Source organism: Mobula hypostoma, chromosome 9 (genome assembly GCF_963921235.1).
Source record: "Mobula hypostoma chromosome 9, sMobHyp1.1, whole genome shotgun sequence".
NCBI lineage: Eukaryota > Metazoa > Chordata > Chondrichthyes > Myliobatiformes > Myliobatidae > Mobula > Mobula hypostoma.
The window spans coordinates 88221419-88240649 of record NC_086105.1 but is presented as its reverse complement, the minus strand read 5'-3'; the positions used below and the strand labels follow the sequence as shown (position 1 = coordinate 88240649).

The 19231-nt window shown below is 41.8% G+C and overlaps 1 protein-coding gene across 2 annotated transcripts in view; it reads right to left on the bottom strand.

The window, feature by feature from the left end:
- Positions 1 to 18391, bottom strand: part of mad1l1 (mitotic arrest deficient 1 like 1) — a 1178242-nt gene extending 1159851 nt beyond the window's left edge. The window contains exons 1-2 of one of the 2 annotated variants that reach the window (XM_063058642.1): positions 17920 to 18391; positions 7673 to 7834 (exon numbers count right to left, since the gene is read on the bottom strand). In XM_063058642.1, the coding sequence (XP_062914712.1) occupies positions 7673 to 7822 (150 nt within the window). In that variant the 5' untranslated portion in view covers positions 7823 to 7834; positions 17920 to 18391. The remainder of the gene's footprint in view (positions 1 to 7672; positions 7835 to 17919) is intronic. The other variant, XM_063058644.1, reaches the window with a different exon arrangement.
- Between the last annotated feature and the right edge of the window lie 840 nt (positions 18392 to 19231).

Genomic DNA, 19231 nt, shown 5'->3' with positions numbered 1-19231 from the left:
TAAGTTGGTGGCGCTTGGAGTTCATGGCAGGGAGAGTTCATCCCTTCTGCTGCCTGCGTGAAGTGATGAGTCTATCGGGACTTTGAGACTTTTTTTTACCGTGCCCGTGGTCTGCTCTTTATCAAATTATGGTATTGCTTTGCACTGTTGTAACTATATGTTATAATTATGTGGTTTTGTCAGTTTTATTCTTGGTTTGTCTTGTGTTTGCTTGTGATACCATTCTGGAGGAAAGTTGTATCATTTTTTAATGCATGCATTTCTAAATGACAATAAACGAAGACTGAGTGTCCTCATAATCTAATTAATTAGGTGCCGCCGGGCATGTAAATGTCGACCCAGATCAGAGGCGATTGCCGATTGCATCAGGTGGTTATTCGTATAAGCAATGTTTAACTGTGATGAAACTGCAATTTATTGGAGTCTTCTCGATTCCGGTAAGTGAAACCACACTGTACATACATTATTTCTTCTTTATATAGGCTGTCTATTTTTATGTGTTATTTGGTATGATTTGGCAGCTTCATAGCTTAAAGGTTACTGGAGAGAGTGTTTCTGCTGACAGTGTTTGCGCCATGTTTTTGTCAAGAGCGCTTCCGCGAGATTTTCGTTGCGCTAGACAGTGCTGTAGAAAAGTATTTCTACTTTATATAGGCTGTGTATTTATCATATCATTCCTGCTTTTACTATATGTTACTGTTGTCTTAGGTTTTATGTGTTATTTGGCATGATTTCGTAGGTTATTTTTTGGGTCTGGGAATGCTCAAATACTTTTCCCATATTAATAAATGGTGACACACATCAAAGTTGCCGGTGAACGCAGCAAGCCAGGCAGCATCTCTAGGAAGAGGTAGTCGACGTTTCGGGCCGAGACACTTTGTCAGGACTAACTGAAGGAAGAGCTAGTAAGAGATTTGAAAGTTTTGGGGTGGGGCGGAGATCCAAAATGATAGGAGAAGACAGGAGGGGGAGGGATGGAGCCAAGAGCTGGACAGGTGATTGGCAAAAGGGATATGAGTGGATCATGGGACAGGAGGCCCAGGGAGAAGGAAAAGGGGGAGGGGGGGAAAAACCCAGAGGATGGGCAAGGGGTATAGTCAGAGGGACAGAGGGAGAAAAAAAATCCTCTGAGTTTTTCTCCCCTCCCCCTTTCCTTCTCCCTGGGCCTCCTGTCCCATAATCCTCTCATATCCCTTTTGCCAATCACCTGTCCAGCTCTTGGCTCCATCCCTCCCCCTCCTGTCTTCTCCTATCATTTTGGATCTCCACCCCCTCCCCACTTTCAAATCTCTTACTAGCTCTTCTTTCAGTTAGTCCTGACGAAGGGTCTCGGCCCGAAACATCGACTGTACCTCTTCCTATAAATGCTGCCTGGCCTGCTGCGTTCACCAGCAACTTTGATGTGTGTTGCTTGAATTTCCAGCATCTGCAGAATTCCTCGTGTTTACGTTAATAAATGGTAATTGCTTATTCACTTTACGACATTCGGGCTTACAAACCGTTTCATAGGAACGCTCTACCTTCAGATAGCGGGGGAAACCTGTATTATATTTTCATTTTTGTAATTGCACAGTTTGTTGTCTTTTGCACAGAGGTTTTCTATCTTTGTTGTGCGTGGTTTTTCCATTGATTCGATTGTGTTTCTTTGTATCGACTGAGGATGCCCACAAGTAAATGAATCTCAGGGTAGCATAAGGTGACATACATGTACTTTGAGAATAAATTTTAACTTTGAAATTCAACAGCCCCAACTTTGTGGGGTAGTTAATATCAAACTGGAAAGCTACAAGAAAACAAAAATATCTTCTTCTTTGGATCCAGAAACAGCTAAGTTTTTTTTAAATCTGAATTCTATTCTTAGCTACTGTATCTTGTTGAGATATCAATGCAGAAAAGGATTGTGCTGTGCTCGCCTTGTTCACTGTTCCATCAGTTGTTAAACAAGGATTCCTAGACTGCATGTTTTTTGGTCTACTTTTTCCATCACTTTTGAAAGCAGATAATTAGCATTTGACACTGTTTGTGGTTATAATTTCATCGTATTAAGTTTAAAAATTTAATTGCAAGTACTTGAAGACCAAGAAAACAACTGGTACACATAAACTACCTACACAAGATGTCAACATATGGTCTCTCAAACCTACTCTGCCATTCAGTAAGATTATGATCATTGGCTTCTGCTCCAATTGTTCAAAGAGTAAAAGAGAGGCAAGAGTATATATCAGATTGCTGGAAAATTAAACTAGAGAGGTACTAATGGGGAACAAGGAAATGGCAGATGAACTGAATAAATATTTTGCATCAGTCTTCACCGTGGAAGACACTAGCAGTATGCTGGAAGTTCGAGAGATTCAGGGCAGAAGTGAATGCAATTGCTATTACTAGGGAGAAAGTGCTTAGAAAGCTGAAAGGTCTAAAGGTAAATAAGTCACCTGGACCAGATGGATTACACCCCTGTGTTCCGAAGAGATTCTGGAGGCATTAGTAACGATCTTTCAAGAATCACTGAATTCTGAAAAGGTTACGGAGCACTGTAAATTAGCAAAAGTTACTCCACTCTTTAGAAGGGAGGAAGACAGAAGAAAATAAAATATAGGCCACTTAGCCCAACTTCAGCAGTTCAGAAAATGTTGGAGTCCATCATTAAGGATGAGGTTTTGGGGTACTTGGAGGCACATGATAAAATAGGCCAAAATGAGCAAGGTTTCCTTAAGGGGAAATCATGCTTGGCAAATTTATTGGAATTCTTTTAAGAAATAACAAGCAGGATAGACAAAGGATGTTGGGCATTTGACAAGGTACCGCACATGAGGCTGCTTAACAAGATGAGTCCATGGTATTACAGGGAATATATCAGCATGGATAGAAGATTGGCTAATTGGCAGGAGACAAAGCATGGAAATAAAGAGGGCCTTTTCTAGTTGGCTGCCAGTGAAAAGCGGTGTTCGACAGGGATTGGTGTTGGGACCGCTTCTTTTCATGTTATATGTCAATGGTTTGAATGACGGAATTGATGACTTTGTGGTAAAAGTTGCAGACGATATGAAGACAGGTGGCATTGAGGAAGCAGGACATCTGATGGAGGATATTGGAATAATCCTACCAACAACCACAACAGTAAGCAGGATGATCATTACAGAGTTTAAGAACTCAGAACAATCACAGACAAATTGGAATTTTTAGTCACAACAAAAGAAGGTGCCATTGCAGTGTAGCAGTTAGCACAGCATTATTACAGCTCAGGGCATCAGAGTTTGGAATTCAATCCCAGTGTCCTCTGTAAGGAGCCCCTCCCATGGAATGTGTGGGCTTTCTCCAGGTCCTACATCATCCTCTACAACTTTCGACACCTTCAATGGGATCCTACCACATCTTTACCCACCACCCCCCCCCACCACTAACTGCATTCCACAGGTATTGCACCCTCCATAATTCCATTGTCCATTCATCCCACTATATTAACCTCCTTCCTGGCACTTATCCCTGCAAGTGACAGAAGTGCTACACCTGCCCATTCACCTCCTCCCTCATCTCCATTCAGAGCACCAGACAGTCCTTCCAGGAAAGGCAACACTCCACCTGCAAATCTGCTGGGGTTGTCTACTGTATCCGGCGCTCCCAATGCGGCCTCCTATATATTGATGATTATCGATGGGGAATGGGGAATGCATTGTCAGGCACCATCAGCAAAAAGCAGAATTTCCCAGTGGCCAACTATTTTAATTCCTATCCTCATTCCTGTTCTGACATGTCAGTTCATGGCCTCCTCTTCTGCCACGGTGAGTCCACTCTCAGGATGGAGAAGCAACACCTCATTTTCTGTCTCCAACCTGGTGGCAACATCGGTTTTTCTTTCCAGTAATTTTTGCCCCTCCCCCTTCCCTCTTCTTCTATTCTCCACTCTGGCCTCTTACCTCTTCTCCTCGCCAGCCTATCACCTTCCCCCTGGTGTCCCTCCTTTCCCCCATGGTCCACTCTCCTCTCCTTTCGATTCCTTCATCTCTAGTCCTTTGCCTTTTCCACCTGTCACCTCCCAGCTTCTTTCTTCATTCCCCCCACCCACCTGGCCTCACCTTTCACCTCTAGCTTGTCCTCCTTCCCCTCACACCCCAATATTTTTATTCCAGCCATCTTCCCCATCCTTCCCAGTCCTGATAAAGGGTCTTAGTCCAAAACATCGACTCTTCATTCCTCTCCATGGATGCTCCCTGACCTGTCGAGTTCCTCCAGCACTTTGTGCATGTTGCTCTGGATTTCCAGCACCTGCAGTATCTCTTGTGTTTCCAATTTTATATGCTTCAACTTTGTTTGCAAACCTCATGTGGGAATCTTATCAGAAGCCCAAATAAATCATATCCACTGATTTCCTTTCATGTTTTCTTCCAGATACAGCCTCAAAAAAAACTTTCAACCGGTGAGTCATAAAATGATCCTTTTAATAAATCCGCAAACATCTATAGACAATCTGGATAATCATACTATTTTCTCAGGGTCTTGATAGCAACCGTATGAAAGAAGCCATTGTCAAAACTAGCTCTCAACTCAAGCAATTCTCCAGTTCCATTGAAGAGTCCTTTTTTATGTGGCCTTGCTTATTCTTCTCCAACATATTTTTTTACCCAGATCCCTCTTAAAGGCTATGCAACCTGCTTACACTTATGGGTATAAATTCCAGATTCTAAATAAAAATATTCTTCAAGTCATTCTTAATTTTCTTCCATATTCTTATTCCTTTTGTCCTCAACATTTCAATCAAAAACTAGTCAACAACTATCCAAACCCGCCATCATTTTGCAAATTTCTACCAAAGCCCCACTCAGCTTTCTCCTTATCAAAGAAAATGGTCCCAGTTTCTCAAACCTATCCTTGTGGCTGCAATCCATATCCCAGAACCAGTCTTGTGAGTGGTTCCTTTCTAATATTTTCACATAATTTCCCATAATGAGGTAACTTGAAATTAATACAATATTCTATTTGAGGCCACACTAGTGTTGTATGAAGTTTCAACATCACTTCCTTATTTTTACACCCTAGCCTCTATTGATAAAACTGAGAATCATGTATTCCTTATAAACTGCTTTCCAATCCTGCCTCCTCTGAAGACATTTGTAAACACACCCATATGGCCCCTTTGCTCCTGCACCCCATTTAGAGAAGTAATCTTTTTGCTATGTTACCCCCTCCTCTTTTCTCCTATCAAAATGCATCTCCTCATAATTGTTCCACACCTCTGCTATTCAACTATCCTCTGTGTCGTGGTATAGTCTAACACTGTTTTCTGCATAATTTACAACATTGCCAAATATTGCGTCATCTACAAATTTAGAAACTCTCTTGCATCCTAAAGTCTTGGGAATAAATATAGATCCAAAAATAGACATCGATCCCCAAAACCAATCATGGGAAATGCCACTAATCATCTCCTTCTATCCATAAGACCCTGACCCTCTCCTTATTACTTAATTAAATTTGTATCCATGCTGTGAATGACCCTCTTATGTCACAAGTTCAGCTTAACCCTGTAACCTTGCTCTTTATCAAAACCATTCTGGAAATTTATGTATACCACAAGGAAGGCAAAAAAAAAACATTGTATTTGTTAAATACAATTTGCCCTTAGCAAATTCTTGCTGGTTTACTTTAAGTTTCCTCAAGGTGGCAATTAATCCCATCCTAAATCTATGTTTCCAAAAGTCTTCTCACCACTGAGATTAAGCTATTGGCCTGTGGTTATTAGGCACATTCTTGCTTTTTTTTTGAAAGGTGTATCAACCTCCATCTCTTTAACATTACTCCAGTATCCAGAGTATTGGAAGATCAGTTTTCTCTAGTTTCCTCACATATTTCTCTCAAATTCTTTGAGTGTATCCTATCTGGCTCTGGTTATATAACTATTTTAAGTTTAGCCAACAGTGCTATCAATTATTAACATTTTCAGTGTCTCCAGAATGTCAGCAGTTCCTTGTTTTTCCCCCTCCTTTCTTAAATAGCAAAGTCACATCTACTGTCCTCCAGTCTACTGGAACTATTCAGGATCTTTAGAATTTTGGAAGAAGATAACTAGAACATCAATTATCATCACAGCGTACACTTGCTCTTATTTCTTATGATCTATGTTCTAACGTTACCACCTGCAGATCCTCCACTAAGTCACATAACATCCTGATTTGGGAATACATTATAGTTCCTCCTTAAAATCATCCTCAAATTCAGTACTCAAAAGGCTGTGGAGGCACCTTCACTGAAAGATTTTAAAAGTGGATTCATTGTGTTATCAAAAAAATTAAGCATGATCAACAATTGCTGGTTTCAGTTGCTGAAGTTCCTGCAGGTCAGGAATTATTTCACTAACTAAATATTTACTCAAGGCAACTCCTGCCAAATTAATGATTTCTTTTAACAAAAGTCTTAAAGCAGCAAAGCAACTGCATAGGAGAAGAAAGACAAAAATCAAAGATAGCTCAATTTTCAGATCAAATTTCTCTCTGTCACTCCCTATTGACAAATGTCTGCTCAGTTCAAAAGCAATAGTGGAGAACTAGTTCGCTGAGATAACACTGCTCTAAAAAGGACAACATAAATAGTCTGGAATACTGCCTGCAAAGAGATTCCTCAGTTAAACCCCAAGGTCCTTTATTGTGTTCTCTTCAGTATTTATTATTTGAAGAGAAAATGAATTTCATCGCTATGGGGTAATAAAAATGGAAGAGCAATAGGTTAGTTCAAAGTCAGCAAAGTCAGGTTGGCCTGAATAACCTCTTTATATGCTTTTCTCATCAATAATCTTATGGTTCATCCACTCCACTCAAAGAACACTCACCTCTGGACCAACACATTAAACACTTAATCATTGCTTTAACTGAACATGGCCATGAATGCAACTTTGGCTTCTTGTGCTTTTGCAAGACTGGTATCATGGTGTTAGATAGTGCAGCTGCTGTACAGCTCAAGAGGACTGATCTCCAATGCTTTCAAAGGTTTTAAAGGTACATTTAATGTCAGAGAAATGTATACAATATATATCCTGAAGTGGTTTTTCTTCGCAACCATCCATGAAAACAAGAGGAGTGCCCCTAAAGAGTGGATGGCAGTTAAATGTTAGAACCCCAAAGTCTCCTCCAGTTCCCCTCCCTGCCGCACATAAGCAACAGCAGAGCAACGATCCCCCCTTATTGCTAGTCTGTCAAAATGTGGCTACAGCACATCTCAAAGTGGCAAAAAATTAAAATGTTTGGGGTAAGACAATAAATTAATCAAGGCTTGAAAAAAAGACATTACCAGCAACCTCAAAAGGGAATCAAGCTCAATAATCCCCCAAACAAAAACAGATGAGGGCTTTAGATTTTTTTCAACTTACTCCTCTTTCCACCCCACAAATTCTTGCTGCTTTTATTTCCTCCCCCAAACCATCATTGTACATACATTACTAAACACATTAACTCTCAGTAATCAAAAATAAACCATCTTAGCTGTCAAGATTCTATGACGATCTATAGGGTTTAACTACTCACTGAATTAATTTCCTGAATGCGCATTATTTGAGCCACAATACAATTGAAATGTCCACATTGCACTGTATTGCAGAAGTCTTTAACTAAAAGAGAAAACTAAAATACAAAGTAATGCTTACTACCATCAGTACCACAGTGACACTGCAGAACAATGTACTAACCTCAAGCCTCTGCTGGTATTGCAGTAGCAAAAGACGTGAAGTTGAGCTTGGTTCATCTGTGCTGTGCACAGGTGCTGAACTTAGTGACAAGAAGTTGTTGAAGGAACGTAAGGTGGAGACAACAGTGGTATTCTCTCCTGGATCATCCATTCTAACTTTGCCCTGTATATCAAAGGAAACAATTCAGACAAAAAAAAAGTTTATTCAAAGGTACACTGTACATCATCTAAAACTGATAAAAGTACACAAAAATAAGAAAATTCTGGGGGGAAAAAACTCTGCAGGTCAGACAGTATCTGTGGTAAGAAAAATGGTTACAATTTTAGATCGAGGACGCTTCAACAGAACTGAGAAAGAGAGAAAAAGTCTCCAGGTGATAAAGAAGGTGGAGAGGCCAATGAGTGCAGCAAAGAGCATTTCTCTGATCAGGTGATATAAATTGTTAACAAAATATTGCTAAAGAATAGTTTGCATGGGGCGGGGGAGAATCAGAATTGTACAGTACAGAAACATGGTCTTCAGCCCAAGTCATCCATGGTGACTGAGATGTCCACCTACATTAGTACAAATTGGCTGCATTAGGTCCATATCACCCGAATCCATTCTTATCCAAGTACCTGCTCAAGTGCCCTTTAAACATGATCATTGTATCTGCCTCTATCACTTCATGGCAACCCATTCCTGCTTGCATGAAAAACATGGGTCTCAAACCCCCTTTAAGTTTTAAACTCCACATCTAAGGAAAAAGATTTTATCTTTGCATCTCATAATTTTATAAACCTCAGTAAGGGCACACCTCAGCTTCCTAAATACGAAACACAGCTTATCGAATTGTGCCTTATAAATAAGGTGCTCTGTACCAGACAACATCGTGGTGAAGCACTTCTGCACTCTCTGTTACCATCATGCCCTTCCTGCAGTGCCATAGTCAAGCACTCTGATGTTTTGCACACCTACAAAATGACATTGGAACTGTTATACTCAGTGCCTCAGCTGATGAGGACAAGTATGCTGAATGCCTTCTTCATTACTTTTTTGTTAGGAAGCTCTGAACTTGCACCCCAAGGTTTCTCTGTACATCAACTCCCTTAGGACCTTTCCATTTATTGTTTATGTTCTGGTAGGATATGACACACCAAATCCTTTACCTCAGTGGGCTGGATTAAATTCTGTCACTGCCAAACACAACCAGTCATATCCCCCTTCTTTCCTTTCACAAACTTCTTCATAATCTACTACTCCATCAGATTTCCGGGCAGGGAAATCTTTGACCACTATCCTCTACCTCCCATTGCCAAGCCGTAACCTCCAGGCAAACACGAGAAAATCTGCAGATGCTGGAAATTCAAGCAACACACACAAAATGCTGGTGGAACACAGCAGGCCAGGCAGCATCCATGGGAAGAAGCACAGTCAATGTTTCGGGCCAAGACCCTTCGTCAGGACTATAGTCGACATTTCAGGCCGAGACCCTTCATCCGAAACATCGACTGTGCTTCTTCCTACGGATGCTGTCTGGCCTGCTGTGTTCCCCCAGCATTTTGCCTGTGTTTCCTAACCTCCACGACTAGCTTTAGTCAAAACCTTACAGAATTTCATGTATACTACCATATCTTCATCACTTTTCTTAGTAACCTCTCAAAAATCTCTATCAGATTGTGAAATAGGATTTCTTCAAAAACCATACTGACTCCTAATCAATCTCTGGCTTCCCAAATGAACATCAATCCTAGACCTTAGAAAAATTTCTAATAATTTCCCTCAGGTTCACCAGCATATAGCTTCTCAGCTTTACGCTTTTTGTAATAAGAGAACAAAATTAGCTATCCTCCAGTTTTTGTAACCCACTTGCAACCGACAAAGATGCTTAAATCTCCAATCTGATCTTTTGCTTCCCAGAAATCTTGGAATAGATCCCATTAGGTCTTAGGGATTCGTGCATGTTAACGTGTACCAATATTTCTAAAATTCATCCTACCTGTCACAGGCATGTTCTAAAACATCAGCATACCCATCCCCTCACTCTCCATTTGCACATCCCTCTACCTGGCAGTTACCAATGGAAGTGCTCATTTCAGATTCCACTAAAATCTTCTGGTTCCACACTTAAGAATTTCCTTTTGGTCTCTGAAGGGAACTACTCGTTCCAAAACTACTATTCATTCAATATTCATTATTGAACAATAATGTTCATATAAGCATTATATAAAATTATATAACATTTTATAACAAAATCATATAACATTATATAAAACAACTTCATTCAAATCTTTGAAAAGTTTTTGGTGTTTCTCCTTTTTCCTAATAGCCAAGATTATTAAAAGTCCTCTTTTTGCACTCCAAATTTCTCATCATCCCCTATTAAACTCGAAGGGTTCCCTCAGTATCAAATGTCTAGGAACAGACAAATTAGGAAAGTGTTTAACTGGAGTAAGGAGAAATATCAGGTAAGAACTTGGAAGCATAAATTGGCATCAAATGTTCTCAGAGAAAGGTATGGCGGAAATGTGGCAAATATTCAGGGGATATTTGTGTCGCGTTCTGCATAGGTACATTCCATTGAGACAGAGAAAGGATGGTAGGGTACAGGAACCATGGTGTACAAAGGCTGTTGAAAATCAAGTCAAGAAAGAAAAGCTTACGAAAGGTTCAAAAAACTAGGTAACCATAGAGATCTAGAAAATTATAAGGCTAGCAGGAAGGAGCTTAAGAGTGAAATTAGGAGACCCAGAAGAGGCCATGAAAAGGCCTTGGCGGGCGAGCAGGATTAAGGAAAACCCCACGGCATTGTACAAGTATGTGAGGAGCAAGAGGATAAGAAGTGAGAGAATAGGACCAATCAAGTGTGACAGTGGAAAAGTATGAATGGAACCGAAGGAGATAGCAGAGATACTTAACGAATATTTTGCTTCAGTATTCACGACGGAAAAGGACCTCCGCGATTGTAGGGATGACTTACAGTGGACTGAAAAGCCAAGCATATAGACATTAAGAAAGAGGATGTGCTAGAGCTTTTGGAAAGCACCAAGTTGGATAAGTCTCCAGGACCCGAGGAGATATACCCTAGGGTGCTGTGGAAAGAGAGGGAGGAGATTGCTGAGCCACCGGCAATGATCCTTGCATCTTCAATGCAGACAGGAGAGCTTCCAGAGGATTGGAGGGTTGCAAGTGCCTCCTTATTCAAGAAAGAGAGTAGAGATAGCCCAGAAAATTATAGACCAGTGAGTCTTACTTCAGTGGTTGGTAAGTTGATGGAGAAGATCCTGAGAGGCAGGATTTATGAACATTTGGAGAGGCATAATATGATTAGGAATAGTTAGCATGGCTTTGTGAAAGGCAGGTCATGCCTTATGAGCCTGATTGAACTTGTTGAGAATATGACTAAATACATTGCTGAAGGTAGAGCAGTAGATGTAGTGTATATGGATTTCAGCAAGGCATTTGATAAGGTACCCCATGCAAGGCTTATTGAGAAAGTAAGGAGGCATAGGATCCAAGGGGACCTTGCTTTGTGGATGCAGAATTGGCATGCTCACAGAAGACAAAGTGTGGTTGTAGACAGGTCATATTCTGCACGGAGATTGGTGACCAGTGGTGTGCCTCAGGGATCCATTCTGGGACCCCTTCTCTTCTTGATTTTTATAAATGACCTGGATGAGGAAGTGGAGGGATGGGTTAGTAAATTTGCTGATGACACAAAGGTTGGGGGTGCTGTGGATAGTATGGAGGGCTGTCAGAGGTTACAGTGGGACATCGATAGGATGCAAGACTGGGCTAAGAAGTGGCAGATGGAGTTCAACCCAGGTAAATGTGAGGTGGTTCATTTTGGTAGGTCAAATACGATGGCAGAATATAGTATTCATGGCAAGAGTCTTGGCAGTGTGGAGGATCAGAGGGATCTTGGGGTCCGAGTCCATAGGACACTCAAAGGTTGCTGCACAGGTTGACTGTGTGGTTAAGAAGGCATACAGTGCATTGGTCTTCATCAACAATGGGATTGAGTTCAAGAGCTGAGAGGTACAGGTGTCCACCGCTTTTCGAACGTTCGCTTTATGAAACCTCACTGTTATGAAAGACCTACATTAGTACCCTGTTTTCGCTTTCAGAAGGTGTTTTCACTGTTACGGAAAAAATCAGCGCACGATAAAATGCCACGCCCCAAGCAGCCGCTCTCCCTTGGATTCAGAACGGCATTGCTTTAACATGTTGCAGTGAGCAGCCGTTTGCAAGACGAGTTCTGAGGTATTGGAAAAGCCTGAAAGAGCTCGTAAGGGTGTTACATTTAGTGTAAAACTAGACATAATTAAGCGTTTTGATCGTGGTGAACAAAGTCAAAGTGAGTTTGACTTGTGGAAGCTGACGAAGATGATGTTGAAGAGGTTTTGGCATCCCATGACCAAGAACTGATAGATGAAGAGCTGATGCAATTGGAAGAGGAAAGAATAACAATCGAAACCAAATGCAGTAGCGAAATGAACGTGAAGCCACTGCGTGAGATTTTCGCTGCAATGATAAAGTACGACTTTAATTTTGAAAGGGTACGTCGGTTTAGGGGATATTTGCAAGATGGTTTCAGTCCTTACAAAGAACTGTATGATAGAAAAATACGCGAGGCTCAGCAGTCAAGCAAGCCTTCCACATCAGTCACAGCAGACGACGAACCTCGACCTTCCGACATCGAGGCGGGCAGTCATAGAAGATGAGCTGCCTGCTCTAATGGAAACAGACGACGAGATGACACCCCAGTGTCCCACCACCCCAACACCCAGGCCGCGGACAGATACAGTACCGATTCGCGGAGAATGCAGCAGTAGTCGGGAGACACACAGCACATCTTTAAGAAAAATCTGCAATCGGCACTGATCTGAGCCGACAATTACATGTCGGGTGGCACCTAATTAATTAGCATGTTTATTTCGGCTTTTTTCTTAAATATGTGCTATGTGCCTCCCGGCTACCGCTGGACTCCTGCGTGCCTTGTGGCAATGTATCGGTCGGCGGCCTGGAGGGTGCGGGGCCACTGCACCACCCAAGCTCCAACAACTCAGTCTAACACACCATCATCAGTGTGCTCGGCGCTGTCTTCCCGGTTCTCTTAAGTGATACTACACTGTACATACATTATTTCTACTTTATATCGGCTGTGTATTTTTACGTGTTATTTGGTATGATTTGGCAGCTTCATAGCTTAAAGGTTACTGGAGAGAGCCTGTGCCGTGTTTCTGCAGAGAGCGCTTGTGTGAGATTTTCTGCCGAGAGCGCTTGCGTGTGATTTTCGCTTCGGCAAACAGTGCAGCAATGATTGTGGAAAAGCATTTCTACTTTATATAGGCTGTGTATTAATCATATCATTCCTGCTTTTACCATATGTTACTGTTATTTTAGGTTTTTATGTGTTATTTGGCATGAATTGGTAGGTTATTTTTGGGTCTGCGAACGCTCACAAAATTTTCCCATATAAATAAATGGTAATTGCTTCTTCACTTTACGACATTTTGGCTTACGAACCATTTCATAGGAACGCTCTACCTTCAGATGGCGGGGGAAACCTGTAATGTCACAGCTATATAGGACCCTGGTCAGATCCCACTTGGAATACTGTGCTCAGTTCTGGTCACCTCACTACATACAGGAAGGATATGGAAACTATAGAAAGGGTGCAGAGGAGATTTACAAGGATGTTGCCTCGTTTGGGGAGCTTGCCTTATGAGAATAGGTTGAGTGAACTTGGCCTTTTGTCCTTGGAGCGACAGAGGATGAGAGCTGACCTGATAGAGGTATACAAGATAATGAGAGGCATTGATTGTGTTGATAGTCAGAGGCTTTTTCTCAGGGCTGAAATGGATAACGCGAGAGGGCACAGTTTTAAGGTGCTTGGAAGTAGATACAGAGGAGATATCAGGGGTAAGTTCTTTTAGAGAGTGGTGAGTACATGGGATGGGCTGCCGACAATGGTGGTGGAGGCAGATACAATAGGGTCTTTTAAGAGACTCTTGGATAGGTACACAGAGCTGAGAAAGATATAGGGCTATGGGTAACCCTAGGTAATTTCTAAAGTTAGTACATGTTTGGCACAGCATTATGGGTTGAAGGGCTTGTATTGTGCTGTAGGTTTTCTATGTTTCTATTGTTTCTGTGTCTATACCTGACACAAGCGGCCTTGTTATTTCCAACAAAATTGTCAACTTCTTTTATTAGTCCAGGTTCCCTAATGTTGCCATCTTGCCTCTTACTCTCACAAAGACTTGCTGACCCTGAGCTCTTACTAGTTCACCTTTAAACAAGTCACTATAGTGACACGGATATGAGAGTAGCAGTATCTGCCTTTTTCTCAACAATCACTAATGTATTTTAAAAAGGGACAAGGCAGGGTACATGAACAGTTATACAATCCATAGCAAAATAATGATGATTTGATGACTTAATGAATCATGGACAGAACTGAATTCAGGTGCCTCCTTTAGGACTAAAATATCCAGTGTCTATTTCACAAATAGGTTATTTCTGGGATTTCTGATTATCCATAAAGTAAGATTTGCATATCGATAGGAAACTGTTTGATGTCATAAAATATCAATAAAGTATTTAATGAAGTGTCAAAATGTAGATAACATAGCAACTAACTTGCATGCAGCATGATTCCACCAGCTCTATTTATGTTGGAGGATAAATATTACTCATACCCTTGAACACTACTGTTATTTTTCATAATAATGGATGGTATGTGGTACCAGTTTAACATGTTATCCAAAGACCAACACTGCTAATATTGCAGCATTCCCATACAATCAAAAACAGAGTACAAGGTCAAGACTCCAATGAAAAATGGTGACTTAAGGGAATACTATAAGGCTACTTCAAGCATAGTTGCATATAAACTATATCATACCAAAGAAGCTGTTTATCCAATAGTTACCCTTAAACTACACATATTCTTCAGTACAAGGTCAAGATTCTATGGAGAAATGGTGACAAGGGAATTCTACAAGATTCATGAAAACATAATTGCATATATAGTTTTTCATTCCAGAGCAGCTATTTATCTGATAGCTGCCTTTTAAAATGAACTGATTCATTTAAGAGGCTAAGAAAATCAATAGGTAGGGGAAGAGACTGTTGATTCCATAGCCACAATAGATGTGGGCAGGATGATATGTTGCCTCCAGGTTACCAGGATCAAGAATATCTCAAGGTGGCTACAGAACATTCTCAAGAAAAAGGTTGAGGAGCCAGAGGTCATGGTGCACATTGGACCAACGACAAAGGTAAGAAGGGGGAAGAGGGCCTGCACAGTGAGTATAAGGAGTTAGGAAAGGGGTTTACTGGTGCAACTTAGGAGAGATTAAATTAGTTTGGCAAGGGGAGGAAACCAGAGCACCATGTCAGAAAGTGGAAGGATTGAGGGGAAGATACAGTACTGTGCAAAAGTCACAGAAAGTGGAAGGATTGAGGGGATGACGAAGTGTTCCGGCCCGAAACGTCGACCGATCTTTTCCACAGATGCTGCCCCACCTGCTGAGTTCCTCCAGCGTGTTGTCAGTGTTGCTTTGACCCCAGCATCTGCAGATTATTTTGTGTTTGGGATTCCCCACAGCTTCCAGCTTCAATCATCAGCAAAGTGGTAGAAAGCATTGTCAATAATGCCATCAAGAAGCACTTTCTTCCCAATGAGAAAAACCATATCCACATTAAAACACTGTTTTCTCAGTGGATCAACTTCAGACCTATTATTTTAAAAAGGAGGGTGTAGGATAATAGAAATTCCACCACTAATAATTCTACATTCCCAATCTAAGAGTTAGGGCAAATCATTCAAAGGCTAGGGGTTCCCAACCACGGACCCCTCGGTTAATGGAATGAGTCCATGGCATAAAAAAGGTTGGGAACTCCTGGGCTAGAAATATGCAAAAAAGATAGGTCTGGTCTACTGGTCCAGATTCTAAATTGGAAAAAAAATTATTTTGATGGCATCAGAAAGGACCTGGCAAGTGTGGATTGCGACAGGCTGTTTTCTGGCAAAAGTGTACTTGGTAACTCTGAGGCCTTCAAAAGTGAAATTTTGAGAGAAAAAAGCTTGCGTAAGATTTGGCAGAGGTATACAAAATTATGAGGGTAAATGCAAACAGGCTTTTTCCACTGAGATTGAGTAGGACTACAAGAGGTCATGGGTTAAGGGTGAAAGGTGAGAAGTTTAAGGGGAATATGAGGGGAAACTTCTTCACTCATATGAGTGTGTGGAACGAGCTGCCAACACAAGTGGTACATGTGAGCTCTATTTCAAACTTTAAGAGAAGTTTGGATAGGTACATGGATAGTAGGGACACGCATGGCTGTGGTCCCAGTGCAGGTCAATGGGGATAGACAGTTCAAACAGTTTTGGCATGGACTAGATGGGCCAAATGGCCTGTTTCTGTGCTGTACTACTCTATGACTCTATGAGCCTATCAGATTAAAAGGTAAAAATAACAGGTGTAGGGATTCTTGGTTTTCAAGAAATATTGAGGCTTAAGAAAAAAAATGAGGTGCTTATGGAGTACAAGACATGCAAGAGAACACTTAAGAAAGAAATCAGGTGGGCTAAAAGAAGGCATGAGGTTGTCCCAGCACACAAGGTGAAGGAATCCTAAGGGATTCTACAGATCTGTTAAGAGCACATGGATTGCAAGTGACAAAATTGGTCATCTGAAAGATCAGAATGGTAATCCATGTATGAAGCCAAAGAGATGGGGGGAGATCTAAATGCATATATTGTATCTGTATTTACTCAGGATACAGACACTGACACTACCAGCAAAACAGCATCAACTTTATGAACTCATATACAGATTACAGAGGAGGAGGGGTTTGCTATCTTGAAGCAAACTAGGGCCTGACAAGGGTGTTCTCTCAGATTCTGCGGGAGGCAAGCGCAGAAATTGCCAGAGCCCTAGCCTTAGAGACAGAAGAGGGGGCAGAGGATAGCCAATGTTGTTCCACTGTTTAAGAAAAGCTCTACAAATAAACCAGGAAATTATAGGCCGATGAGCCTGACATCAGTAGTGGGAAAGTTATTGGAAGGTATTCTAAGGTACTGTACTGGATACATGAGTATTTGGCTTTGTGAGTGGTAGATCATGTCTAACAATTTTACTGAGTTTTTCGAGGAAGTTACCAAAAAAGTTGAAGAAGGCAGTGGATGTTGTCTACATGGCCTTTAGCAAGTCACATGACAGGATCCTGCATGGAAGGTTGATCAAGAAGGTTCAATCACTTTGCTGAGGTAGTAAATTGGATTAAATGTTGACTTTGTGAGAGAAGTCAGAATGTGCTAGTGAGTAGATGGTTGCTTCTGTGACTGGAGGCCTGTGACTAGTGGAGTGCCACAGGGATCGGTGCTGGGTCCTTTGATGTTTGTCATCTATATCAATGACCTGAATGATAATGTGGTCGACTGGATCAGTAAATTTGTGAATGATACCAGACTGAGGGTGTAGCGATCAGTGAGAAAGATCATCGACGCTTGCAATGGGATCCGGACCAGCTGGTAAAATGGGCTGAAAGTTGGCAGATGTAATTTAATGCAGACAAGTGTGATGTTCTGCACTTCAGAAGGACCAACCAGGGTAAGTCTGTTAATGTAACCTTTAAGTGACCCCGATAAGGTGCCACACATCAAAACTGGAGCACACAATACTAAATATAATTTAGTTATAAGGGTTGTGGAGTGGTTAAAAGACAAAAAAAATAGCATGGAATAAAGATGTAATTTTGGTGTCAAAGAAATCAGTATGGTGGCCCCAGTTGCTCAATTATATCTGCATTAATGGGCTCAAGAGTTATGTATGTGAATGTACTGACAGTCTTTTGGGCCCTCTTCTACCAAGTTTCTAACCACTGCACTTGAGAAGGGAAATGAGTTCATGCAGCCAGTAGCTACCTCACCAAAACCAAGATGTTCCCAAATTTTCAGTTGGGATGGGTCAAGGTGCAACAGATATTTTTTTTAGATTCGTTTCTTAACTCCTCCAAATCATTATACAGCGACGCCCGCAACGCGGGAATCTAAAAGCAGGTCACAGTCACAAAATAAGGAGAAAGCTCTTCATCCAAAGAATGGTGAATCAGGAATTCTCTACTCTGGAGGACAGTGCAGGCTCAGTCACTGAGTGTATTCAAAATAGAGTTCAACGAAGATGTCGGGTTAGCTGAGGAAAGAGGGGTTGCGGCATTGTTACTGAGTGCTGGAGCAGGGATGAGGGATTACTGACCTTCTACTGACGTTTGAAGAGGAATGTGGTTCACTGGCTCCTTGCAGAGAGTAAAGGGGCTAGTTCAGTAACTCCTTTCTATAGGGCAAAGGAGCAGGCTCAGCTACCGCTGCAGAATGCCGACAGCCTAGGGCTGGGGAGAAGAGTCTGCCGCTGCGCCGGAGCTCCGGTGCCGGTTGGAGCGGAGGGCCGGGACGCTCTGGAGTTCCACAGAAGATTGCACACCTCACTAACGCCCTGCCTGATGGGGTCGTGCGGTCACCCTAAACTGGATACCCTGGGACTTGGTTCACCTGCCGGCCAGCCGGCCGCCGCTCTCTCGTTGACCCCACGTTCGCGCTTGGATCTCCCTCCTCGCCGGCGCCCTCCTCTCCTAGGTCTCGCGAGATTTCCGGGCGAGAGCCGCCTCTTACCGCGCTCGCGGTGAAGTTATTCCTCGGTGTTTCCTGTAGTTTCCATAAAAGTATTTTGAACCGCTTCAGCCCTTACCTAGAGTGAAACAGAAGGCTAACGTTCAATCGCGTTGTGGTTTATTCTTTTTATTTATTCGAATCCATTTATCGTTAAATTCTGGTGCCTTCACGACCTTTCAGAAAGCTCTTCAACCTCAGCATCACTTCTACGCTGAGATCTTTTGATTCCCATTGTATCTGAAAGATATTGTCCTCAATCTTAAATATAGTCCATGAATGACCTCTCTATCCCCTTCTTCAAATTTAGGGAAGGAAATTAGGAAGATTCACTGACCTCAAGTTGAAAAAACTTTTCATTTCAGTCCTGAAAATGCAGTTTCTTTTTCTGAGAGCATGAATCCTAATTCAGAACATCATCTCCACACCTACCCTTTCACACCATATAAGAATTTCATACATTTCATTTGATTTCTATTGAAATAAGTTACATGTTAAAGTTAAGGATGATCTGAATTACATAGAAACAGAAAACCTACAGCACAACACAGGACCTTCGGCCCACAATGCTGTACTTACTTTAGAAATTACCTAGGGTTACCCATAGCCCTCTATTTTTCTCAGCTCCATGTGCCTATCCAAGAGTCTCTTAAAAGAATCTATTGTATCCACCTCCACCACTGACGCCGGCAGCCCATTCCATGCACTCACCGCTCTCTGCGTAAAAAATTTACCCTTGTCATCTTCTCTGTTCCTACTTCCAAGCACCTTAAAACTGTGCCCTCTTGTATTAGCGATTTCAGCCCTGGGAAAAAGCCTCTGAGTGTCCACACGATCAATGCCTCTCAACATCTTGTACACCTCTATCAGGTCACCTCTCATCCTCCGTCGCTCCAAGGAGA